Below are 12,090 nucleotides of genomic sequence, written 5' to 3' on the forward strand. Positions count from 1 at the left end.
ATTGATTGTTTTCAATAAATTTGTGTTTGTAAATGAAAATGCTCTTCACAATGTAATCATATACAAAGGCGCACAGCCAATTAAAAAAATTTGTTTCCATTTTTAGCAAAATGTATTTGTATGGATGAAAAAAAGATGAATAAAAAGTAATAATAAACAACATAATAGTCCTTCAAGTTAAATAGAGTAAAAGGGAGTGAAAAGTTTTTCATATTTTTACAAATAAATGATTAACTAATAAAATTGTTTTTTAATTAAACTTTTTTACTTTTTTGTTTTGTTTTGTAGGTGACATAAAAGTGCTTTTTTTTTTTTTTTTTTTTTTTTTTTTTTTTTTTTTTTTTGTATTCAAGTTTTTAAATTTTTTTGTGTTTTGAATATATATTTGAGTGTTTATGTTTATAACATTTTTAGTGTTTATGTTTTTAAAGTTTTGAAATTATGCTTAAATTAAAAAAATGTTGTAAACATATAAGCTCAAAATATAAAGACTAAATTATATTAAATAAAAACTGAAAAAATACTAATACTATATACAAAATTTTTTTTTCAGTTTTTATATACTTAATATAATATAGTTTTTATATATTTAATACGGTTTAGTCTTTATGTCTTGAGCTTTTGTGTTTTAAGATTTTTTATTGTTTATGTATTTAGCAGCTTTATTTTATATAAATGCTAAAATTTTTAGGAATTAAAATTTTGAACATATGCAAATGCTAGTTGCCATAGTTATATATATCTGTGTGTGTGTGTGTGTGTGTGTTAGCCCATCCCATTTTGACCCTCATGCACAAATTTTAATTCACAGAGTGTCATAAAATGTTCCAAGGTATTGTTTTCTTCATGAAATTTTTTTAATTTTATTTTGAATGACTATTTATACTCGTGCCACTCTTTTAAAATTTAACTTTTATACATTTTTTGAGTTTTTAAGGGCATTTTATTGAATATGAGCTTGTTGCAGAGGTGAAATCATAGTAAAACCATTAAAATAGTAAACGATCATTATCATCATCATCATTATCAGGCTTTAGCCTTCCTCTTTTATGCTGTTTCTCTAATTACGGTCAATGCTTAAAGGAGCTATTACAAAAAACCAAAACTTATTTATGCTTGGCTTCTTATTTAACAAATTGCATTCTTTTACTGTATCTGTCCCTTCATGCTATAAAAACCTTGATTATTCCAGATTTTTTCCATGCACATTAAAAAAACCTTATCACTCTTACCTATCTTCATGTTTTACTTTTTTATACAACCTAGAACTTTTTAAGTCTTAAGTTAACCGTTTCCTAGCTTTTTAACACATATTTTATTTTAAATTAACTCATAACTTAATAGTGGTTGTTTGCAACCTTGTTGGAAGTAAATTAGAGTTTAAAAATATGTAAATTTATGCCAGTATTTAATAAATACTAAATATAAGTATAAAATTATAATATATAAAGAATTATAAATATTTTTGTAGCCCTGGCTATCAACCCCTGTAAATTTTATAATTTTGCTGTGGCCGGATTTGCAAAAATAGGTCTTGTTGCAAAACATTTAAAACAGAAGAACAATGGAAACATGAAGCTAGCTACAGCAACTGTTTCTTCACTATTGTCACTATTGACTATGAGTCAATAACTCAAAACAATTTGAATGATTCTAATAGTTTGAATTTTGTTTTGATGCCTAACTGCAAACTCTGAACCTTAAAAATACATTTAAAATTATTTTTTTACATATTTTCTGGAGATATTTGTCCTAAGCTAAAGATTTTATATATATATATATATATATATATATATATATATATATATATATATATATATATATATATATATATATATATAGATATAGATATAGATATAGATATAGATAGATAGATATATATATATATATATATATATATATATATATATATATATATATATATATATATATATATATATATATATATATATATATATATATGAGCTTTTTAAAGTGTGTATTTTCGCTAGGAATAAAATTGTATTTTCATATTTGATGAATATTAAATTATAAAAAAGATGTTTTTATTAGCAATTTTTTAGCTCCAGCGGTTACGATGCAATATATTTATTGTAAGAAAACTATTGATGCATTTATAAAGTAGCGTTAAAAATGTTTTAGTATTTTTATTTGCGTCATGTTTTATATAATTAAACTTTAAATGAATTTAACCACTTTTATCAAAAGTTTTTTTGAAAACTTTTGAACTAGCGTTTTAAACATCTTTGTATTTTTATTGCGCACTTGCTGTTTTAAGGAGAGAAAGAAAAATTCTTTTGTAATTAAACTTTGAACGATAATGGAAAGATAAAATAGATTTCAATCAAAGTTATTTTTGAAGTTATTCTTTAAAATAAAAATGTATCATTATATTTAAATTATTTTTAATAATATAACAATGGAATGTTTACTATTATAGAGCTTATAACAAAACTTTATTTGTTTATTAAAATTTTCATTATATTGTTTAAACAAAACGTTTTCAACAAATGTTTTAATGAAATTAAATAAAAAAAGTTTATTATTCAATTAAAAGCGTTTGATAATAAGCGTTTTAACATAAAAAAATTTTATAATTTAATTTCGTTAAAACGTTTGCTAATTATTAGCAGTTGACTTTGAAACTTTCATTCATACTTTATAAAAAGCAAAAACCGGCATTCTAATTTAAGCAGAATGACCTAAGTTAAGGAAAAAAAAGGAAAATAAACTTCAAAAATCAGACTTTAAAAATGTTGCTTTATTGTACGTTAGATTAATATGTAATTATCTAAAGCTGTTTCATTGATAAAAAAATAATAGTCTTTCGAAAACTAAAGAACAAATTTACCTTAAGTGGCAAAAACATTACTAAATGTATAAATGCAAATTGCGGCAAAAAAATCAATTTAAATAATGAGTAATTTTTATTTAAGAAATAAGTTAAAAAATGAACCAATTTAAATAGTCACCTGGCCAGGCGACTCAATTGCATTAAAACACTATTTCCAGTAGCCCTTGGAAAGATTTGGGTGGCATTAGCCCTTAAACATGTATACATATATGCATAACTTAAAGCAGACAATCAGTTATGGTTACAACGTTTGCTACAGAATCAAGAGATTTGTGGTTCGATGCCTACTGTACCCTTTTTTTGACATGAAGCAAGTGTAAACTTACTAGTTAAATTCTTTTCTGCAGTGCTCTGTGATGCAACTATTAGGTCTTCTAAAAGCACCTACAATAACCACACAAATAGTATATATATATATAAAAGTATATACATATATATATATATATATATATATATATATATATATATATATATATATATATATATATATATATATATATATATATATATATATATATATATATATAGAACCCTTAGATGTTGTCCGAAAGTTTTTTCCATATTTTGTTGACAAAAAGTAAAAATTAAAATGCAAGACCGGAATTTTTTTTTTTTAATAATGAATGACTGCCTGCCCCAACCAAACCCTCAGTCGATGTAGCAGCACTCCCTTGCGGGTCAGGCTATTTGTCAGTCGATGTAGCAGCACTCCTTTGCGAGTCAGGCTATTTGTCAGTCGATGTAGCAGCACTCCCTTGCGAGTCAGGCTATAAGATAGTCGATGTAGCAACACTCCGCGCATGATTTACAGTAAAAAAAATAAAAATAAAAACATTTTATTAAAAAAAATAAAAATAAAAACATTTTATTAAAAAAAATAAAAATTAAAACATTGTTTATACTGTTAAAAACATTCAGAATGTTTTAAAAACATTCAGAATGTTTTTAAAAACAGTCTGGTCAATTAAATTTGCGTTTTTGTGGTTTTTTTATATAACAATTAATTTGTAATTAAATTAATGGTTTTGACTTTGAGTCAAAAGTAATTAAAAGTGACGTATGTGTTGGCGTAAGAATCACTTTTTTCCTTCCGCTCTTCCCAAAGCCAACAAACTATAGATCTATATATATATATATATATATATATATATATATATATATATATATATATATATATATATATATATATATATATATATATATATATATATATACATATATATATGTGTGTGTGTGTGTGCGAAATAGATGGATACATTGTGGTCTAGTTCAGTTTAAAACAAAAGATCAAAATCCTTTATCCATTGTTTTAAGGTAGCCATTATGGATTTGTTTGATCTAAGGCTCCAATAACATGTTTTTAAAAAAATATCATAAGATACCAAAATAAGGTGAAAATAATAAAGTTTGTAGCATGAATAGAAATGACCAGAATTGTAGATCAAAAAATTGTACCTATAACAAAAAATCACTTTACAATAGCCTAAGAGTTGATTTATCTATTGTAATCAGTGAAAGATAAGTACTATTTCTTTCTTAAATTGAAAAGCACAGATTTTTTTTTTTTTTTTTTTTTGAACAGGAATACATAAAGAAAATATCATTGAAAAATTAACTCGATTCAACATCAGAATCTATTCACAAAGTATGTAAAAAATTCTAAAACCTCTACACCACTCATTAATTGCTCGGCATAAAAAATGGTTGTTGAAAAAAAATTATGGGATTGGCTAATGTATGTGTGTATGTGTGTGTGTTTATATATATATATATATATATATATATATATATATATTAAATTTAACTAGAAAGATAACTCAATTTAAAAATAGCTTTATACTCGAAAAAAATGCTATCTGATTATTAATTAAGCTATTGTATAAGACATTGTAAAGATTTATACCAAACTTTAGTAATCTTATACATATATATATATATATATATATATATATATATATATATACATTTATATATATATATATATATATATATATATATATATATATATATATATATATATATATATATATATATATATATACACATATATATATTAAGGGTGTTCAGAAAAAAAAAATTTAGAATTTTTAGAATCAGTTGTCAAGTCAATGTCTAACTGAGAAAGATGTCTTAGAAAAAAAGTTAATGTAAATTGTACAATTTTTTTTTTTTTTTACATTTATGGTTGAAAATCTTAATTATTTTAATTGTGGTTAGTATTGAAACACTATTCACCACAAATATATTATTAAAAACAATTGAGCAAATAGGAGAATTCATCCTAATCAGAAACTTAAAGGTTGGAGGTGCTATACAGCTAACGGAACAGGAAGGTAACGTACTTACTCCGGATAGCGGCATGCTCCTAAAGGATTCCACGTTCCCAGAGGATATATTTCAGCAATACAAATCTGCTGCAACTAATTATTTGCAGAAATTAGGAAATGACCCAACTACAGCTATTCTAGAACCATATATTACTGTTGCCCTCATGACCCAGCTATTTTTTTACCAAAGGAAAAGCTATTGGGTTTTTTTAAAACCCAATAGCTTTTCCTTTGGTAAAAAAAGAAGGCATTATAACTATCATTATAACTATTATATGTCATTTTATGTAACTAGTATATGTCAAATTATGGGATTGGCTAATGTATGTGTATATATATATATATATATATATATATATATATATATATATATATATATATATATATATATATATATATATATATATATATATATATGTATATATATATATATATATGCCCATCCTATTTTTACTCTCATGAGCAAATTTTAATACGTGGAGTGTCATAAAATATTCCCAAGGGGCACAAATAGAAATTTACATATCATTAACTATATAAAAACGCCATTACAAATAATGAAAGGTTTTTTTCTATACCGATTGTGCGCGTTTTTATCACTATTATTTTTGTTAACTGGTGGTATTTTAAAAATGCACAAGTTCGTTGTGAAAATAAAAAAACATGGTGTTGAGGCCCAATATATAGCAATTAGAAATTTGTTATATGCTTTTGATGTCACTCACTTCAAGCCCTGGCTATTTAAAAGGGGTTTATACTAGATTAGCTAAGATTCCTGGCCGACCATTATTCTTGATAACCTCCTGCCATAATGTTGGAGACATTATGGCAGGAGGTTATCAAGAATAATGGTCATATAACCATAGCCGTAAATAAATCTATAAAGCGGGTGAGTCAACTATTTATATCATAAAACCATAAAAGGTTAAAAAATAGTATGGTAAAGATAAAACTACTTCACTTTATATAACCTTTTTGCAAAAAACAAAATGTATAAATTTCTAATTTTAAAATTGTTTACATTAGTATATATTTGTAAAAAATATATACAAATGGGGGAAAAAATCAGACCATTAGGTGAAAACTAACAAATATGGAGCTGTTTCACATGCCTTGAATTTTATGAAATTTAAGTTGCATTACTCTAAAATCTAGCAGGTTTTTATTTTGAGTAATAAAATACTCAAAGAGATCAATAGAATGGTTGTCTACATTTCTCTTTTCAGGGCATCATAGTTTTTTACCTCCAACTCTACTGGTTCTGCAATTTTTAAAGCAAAAGTTAATTTCATAAGTTTTGATATTTTAGTCTTATTTTCTAAGAATAATTTATGTCATAAAGTAACAAATTGTTTAAAAACTATGCCTTGAAAAATGGTTTAAAATGAGATGTAAAATTAAATGAAAATAACTCTAAACCTATTTTTTTTTTCCAATAACAGACTTTTTTTTAAATCAGTAGAAATATAGTAAAAATGAAATCGATAGAAATAGCACTTTAATTTTATCTTGTCAAAATTAAATGTAATAAGCTTTTAGCAGTGTCATTTTAAATCTTATTTTATCTACATTGCATTATTTTTAATTTAAACCTTTAAGATAAACAAGACTATTGGGAGATGTATAATGAGCCTGCTGCAGAGGTGAAATTCAAATAATGGTAAAACCATCTTTTGATGGAGGTCACAATATAATAATGGTAAAAAGTTCTGTATTTAAAAACAAACAGATGTCCAAAAAGATGTAAAAACAGATAGAATCAAGACTGAAATCCTTCTGAAAGCAGTTTTTATTGATAAAGACCAGCCACTTGGTCTTGAGTTGTATATTTCACCAGACTACTGGTTCATTTTTGATATTCTAGGTTGTAGTTTGAAAAAATGCCTCCAGATGAGACTCCCTCAGACTTTTGGATACAATTAATTCCAAAACTTTTAAAATCTTTCAAAGTCGCTAACAACTTATCATAGTTTAAGAAATTTAGTTCTCAAAATACGAAATATATTTCTTGTTTTTAAAAATAAATTGCAGGGTAGGATATTTATTTCTTAAAACAAGAAACGTATTTTTTGTTTTAAGAAAAATATTTTGTAATAAAAAATTTATTTTGCTGTGCTTACAGTAAAAACTTTTCGAGATAATGTAGAGCATGTGATGAGAAGCTTCTTAAGTTACTTCAAATAAAGAGTTCTTGTAAAGAACTATTAAAAAAAGAAAAAGAGTGGGTTCAAGAAGCTAGCTACGGCGATTGCTTTCTTGCTTTCTCGTTATTGAATGATTCTAATAATTTGAATTTTGATCCGATACCTAACTGCAAACTCTGAACCTTAAAAGTACATTAAAAAAAAATTTTTTTACATATTTTTTTGAGATATTTGTCATAAGCTGAAAATTTATATGTATATAAATATTTATTGTACATTTGCAGCATTTAAATGCTGAATTCTGAAGCAAATTTGCTTCAGAAACAAGAGATCTGTGGCAGTTATGGATACAGCATTTTTTAATCAAAAAAAAATCCTAAAATTTGTATGTTTATACAAGTATAAAAACATTTGCATGTTTATACTTGTATAGACATACTATACTATATGTGACAAAAAATTATGCTTCTCAAAAAGTTGCAATGGATTGGCTGGGAACAAAAAAGCCCTAAAATATTATCCCCCCTGCCCCAAATGTGGAAGCAGCAAGTTAATGAAATAGTTTTTTGCCATTCTTAACTAAATTTATATACATCGATAAATTTTAAGTATTGTTTTACAATCTCTAAGCATTCAAAAATTGTGACCATATAAAATTTGTAACCCCCTCAAATTGAGGGGGTTTAAACTTTATATGGTTATAAATTATGAATGCTGAGAGATAATACTATGAAACTTAAAATTTTTCGATGAGTATAAACTTTGTTTAGAATAGCAAAAAATTATTTTACCAACTTGTTGCTCTCATGTTTGGGGCAGAGGGAATAAAATTTTAGGACTTTTTTGTTCCCAGCCTCCAATCATGGCAATATTTTGCAATACCTCATTATTTGACATAAGTATAAACATAAAAATTTTCGGAGTTTGCGCCATGTGTGTTAACTATCTCAAAACCAAAAAATTCTGGATCCTTCACTGATCGATACAAACTCTAGGCTTTTTTTTTCAACATAAGCAAGCATAAATTTCAAGTTCAATGCTCATGGTGCTCTGTGATGCGACTGTGATTAGGTCTTCTTGCAGCACCTAAAAAAAACCACAGAAAAAATGTGAATATATTTTTGAATCACATTGATACGTTTTGATCTAGTTTTGTTTACACTAAAAATAGAAAGTCCTTTACCCAATCTTTTAAGGAAACCATTTTTGATTTGGATTTGTTTGATCCAAGGCTCCAGTAATAGTATTTTTAAAAAAAACATCATTTGATACCAAAATGAGGTAAAAATCATAAAATTTGTCCTATGACTGAGAAAAAGCTCAAAGATCACCAAAAAATTACTTTACTATAGCCAAAGTGTTAATTTATCTATCGTAATCAGTGTAAGATAGGTACAGCATATTTCTTAAATTATTAAGCACAGTGTTTTTGGTATAGGAACACATTAAGAAAATATTGTTGAACAAATCAACTGGATTTGACATCAGAATCTATTAGTGCCAATGCTTAGAAATTGCTCTAAATTTAGTGAAAAATCATAAAAAGCGTAACTTCGAACAATCGGCACGAATACTTCTATCTAGAAAAAATAAATAAAAATTTCATATAAATATGACCTCTATGCCACTCATTAGCCACTCCGCATGAAAATTGATTGTTGAAAAAAAATTATGGAATTGGCTAATATATATATATATATATATATATATATATATATATATATATATATATATATATATATATATATATATATATATATATATGTATATATATATATATATATGTATATATATATATATTTTATATATATATATATATATATATATATATATATATATATATATATATATATATATATATATATATATATATATATATAGTTCATTCACTCCGAGGGACCAAGGAAAATAGTTCGACTTATTGAATGTTTGATCAAAGTGATTTCCTGTTTAGTTGAACTTTGGCTGATGTGAGATATTATTTCGAGTTTAAAAAATTGCCTTATATGAGATATAAAGCGATTTTTCTTTTTTCAATGCTATAGTATTAACATTAAATATACATCATTAAACTAATAAAAGCATGAAATTTTTTAGTAGAAGTTAGGTATTTAAGCTGTAGACTCAAAAGATAACATTGAAAAAAGTTTTGTTTCAGCAACACAATGACATCCTTATTATTTGGTAATAAAATTGTGTCTAAAAGTTAGCGATCTTCTATTAAAAAATTTCTTAAAACCAAGCTGCTTTTTAAACAGTATTTCAATATGATTTATTTTTTAACAGTTTTGTTATAGCATTTATTTACATCTGATAACGATCTATTCTATTCAGATCTAAATACAACGAAAAAATATAGAAAATTTTAGGCTGTTCTTATTTATGTTTTATACGGAATGACTTCTAAAAAAATTAAAGACTACTTTAATTCCCATACAAAAAGTTCAATTTAACCAAAGAAATTTTATAAAAGTGGATTAAAAAATGGTTATAAAAATTAAAAAATTAAATTTTTATTAACACAACTTAACTAAGTTCAAGTAATCCGGGGTTTGACCGGAGAATTTTCATAATAATTAGACAATTTCAAGGGATCAAATGAAGCAATTTGAGATAACAAAAGTTTGAGCTAACTGGTGTTTGACTTACCGGGATTTAACTGTGTGTATGTGTGTGTGTATATATATATATATATATATATATATATATATATATATATATATATATATGCTATAAATCTACAATAGAACTTAGATATTTTATAAAGAATATTAAATTATATCAAATATAGTATACTAAATAAAATTTTTTATATTTTTATTATATGTATAATTACATACTTATACCTAAGGTTCAGTTACATATGATATCTCTTTATCTCTATATTTCCTTATATCTTTTAAGTTAAAATACATCTTGTTTAATTTTTAGAACTGTTAAGTTTTGGGACTTGGAAACATTCGGTTTAGTTTCTTCTACTGATGTGGAAGCTAGCGCTGTTAGGTGAATTATGAAAAATAAATTTCTGCTTTCCTGTTTTTGTTATTTTTAGTATTTTTTATTATAGTTAATTTTTTTTTTTTGCTGAAGAAATTTAATTAAATACTTTTTTTAGAACTATTTGTTTTCATCCTGATGGTTCCTGTCTCTTCAGTGGAGGGCTTGATTCCCTTAGGGTATTGTTTGTTTATTTTTTGTTTTTAGCATACATCTATATATATTTTCTTTTAACAAAAGTTAGGTGTTTGCTTATGTTTGTAAAAGTAATACAATTTTACTCATTTAAATAGGTTTATGCATGGGAACCAAGTTGTTGTTATGATGCTCAAACATTGGGTTGGGGCAAGGTTGCAGGAATGGCTTTCTCCACCAACCAACTGGTAGACTTAACATATTAGTTTTAGTATTCCTCATGTAGTTCACAGTACTTTACCATATTAAATAACGTAGATAAATTTAAAGTTTTTCATTTTTAGTAAAATATTTTACTTCATATATGGTATTTTTCTGAAAATCATTTTTTTATAGTTTTTAGCTTTTTCTATAGGTTTTAGTGTGTGTTTTTTTATAGTTTTTAGTGTTTTTTTATAGTTTTTAGTTTTTTTTTTTTAAAAGACATTTATAAAAGGGAAAAAAAAGAGGTTTTATAGATGTTTAAAAATATTTGATTTAATTACTGTAAGTTTCCTTAATTCCAAACAAAATCACACTTATAGTTCAATAACATCGCTTGTTTGGAAACTTCAAATTAATTTTTTTAATTAAATAAAGTGGAACTTCAACTGAATCAAACCATATCAGGCAACAAGTATATTGAAAAGTATAATAAAAATGTTGCTCTTTTTTAATTTGTAAAGGTTTTCGTATGGAGTAAGGGACAAGTGTACCTAATTCTGAACGTACATATCAAATCCTAAAAAATATCATTCAATTTAAAATAGTTATATAAATACTAGCATAGCTACCTCTTGCCTAAAGTTAAGTAAAAAGCTCAAAGATCAACAAAAAATTACTTTACTATAGCCAAAGTGTTAATTTATCTATCGTAATCAGTGTAAGATAGGTACAGCATATTTCTTAAATTATTAAAAAGATTAGATTACTTTTATATTTTAATATAAGGTTATAAGATTGCATTGGTACAGTGTGTGCATTATCTATTTATTAGATCCTTTCTTTTTTTTTTTTTTTTTTTTTTTTTTTAATCAGTTAAAAAAAAACTCACCTGCACTGTCATTGTTTAACTAACTACTATATATATGTAACTAAATCATTAGAAGTTCTACTTTTTTATTTTTTTATGATACAATATTTTTTGATTTTACATTTGATTTATGCATATTTTATAAAGGATAATTTTTTATTAGATTGGTGCATCTTTTCAATCTACTAATGTATCTGTTTGGGTTGCAAACATGCTGGTTAGAATATTTCTATTTTTGAAATTTTTTTTTTTTAATTTAAGTATTAAAAGAAATTTTTTGGGGAATTTAGGATTTGGAAGAAATCATTTCTAGGAGTACCATGCAACCACCTTTTGAAAAAATTGATGTTGTAAGATTTTTTAAATTAAAAATCATGAAAATATTTTATACTAGTAAGATTATACAACTCTAAATATTTACATGATAACTTTTATTATGTTATACATGCATATATATTAGGGTGGTTCTAAAAACAACATTTTTTGAAAATGTCAGATGGCACCCCCTAAATGTGTTCTATACAATAAATTGATACTACATTTTTGAATAAAAAAATTTTT

The 12,090-nt window shown here is 24.7% G+C and overlaps 1 protein-coding gene across 1 annotated transcript in view; it reads left to right on the forward strand.

The window, feature by feature from the left end:
- Nucleotides 1-12,090, forward strand: part of LOC136072037 (katanin p80 WD40 repeat-containing subunit B1-like) — a 60,048-nt gene that overhangs the window by 32,610 nt on the left and 15,348 nt on the right. Inside the window, 5 exon segments of the mRNA XM_065820003.1 lie at nt 10,257-10,328; nt 10,441-10,501; nt 10,616-10,705; nt 11,693-11,746; nt 11,820-11,879. Of these exon segments, the coding sequence (XP_065676075.1) occupies nt 10,257-10,328; nt 10,441-10,501; nt 10,616-10,705; nt 11,693-11,746; nt 11,820-11,879 (337 nt within the window).

The sequence above is a fragment of the Hydra vulgaris genome, chromosome 15 (assembly GCF_038396675.1).
Source record: "Hydra vulgaris chromosome 15, alternate assembly HydraT2T_AEP".
In the NCBI taxonomy this organism is placed as follows: Eukaryota; Metazoa; Cnidaria; class Hydrozoa; order Anthoathecata; family Hydridae; genus Hydra; species Hydra vulgaris.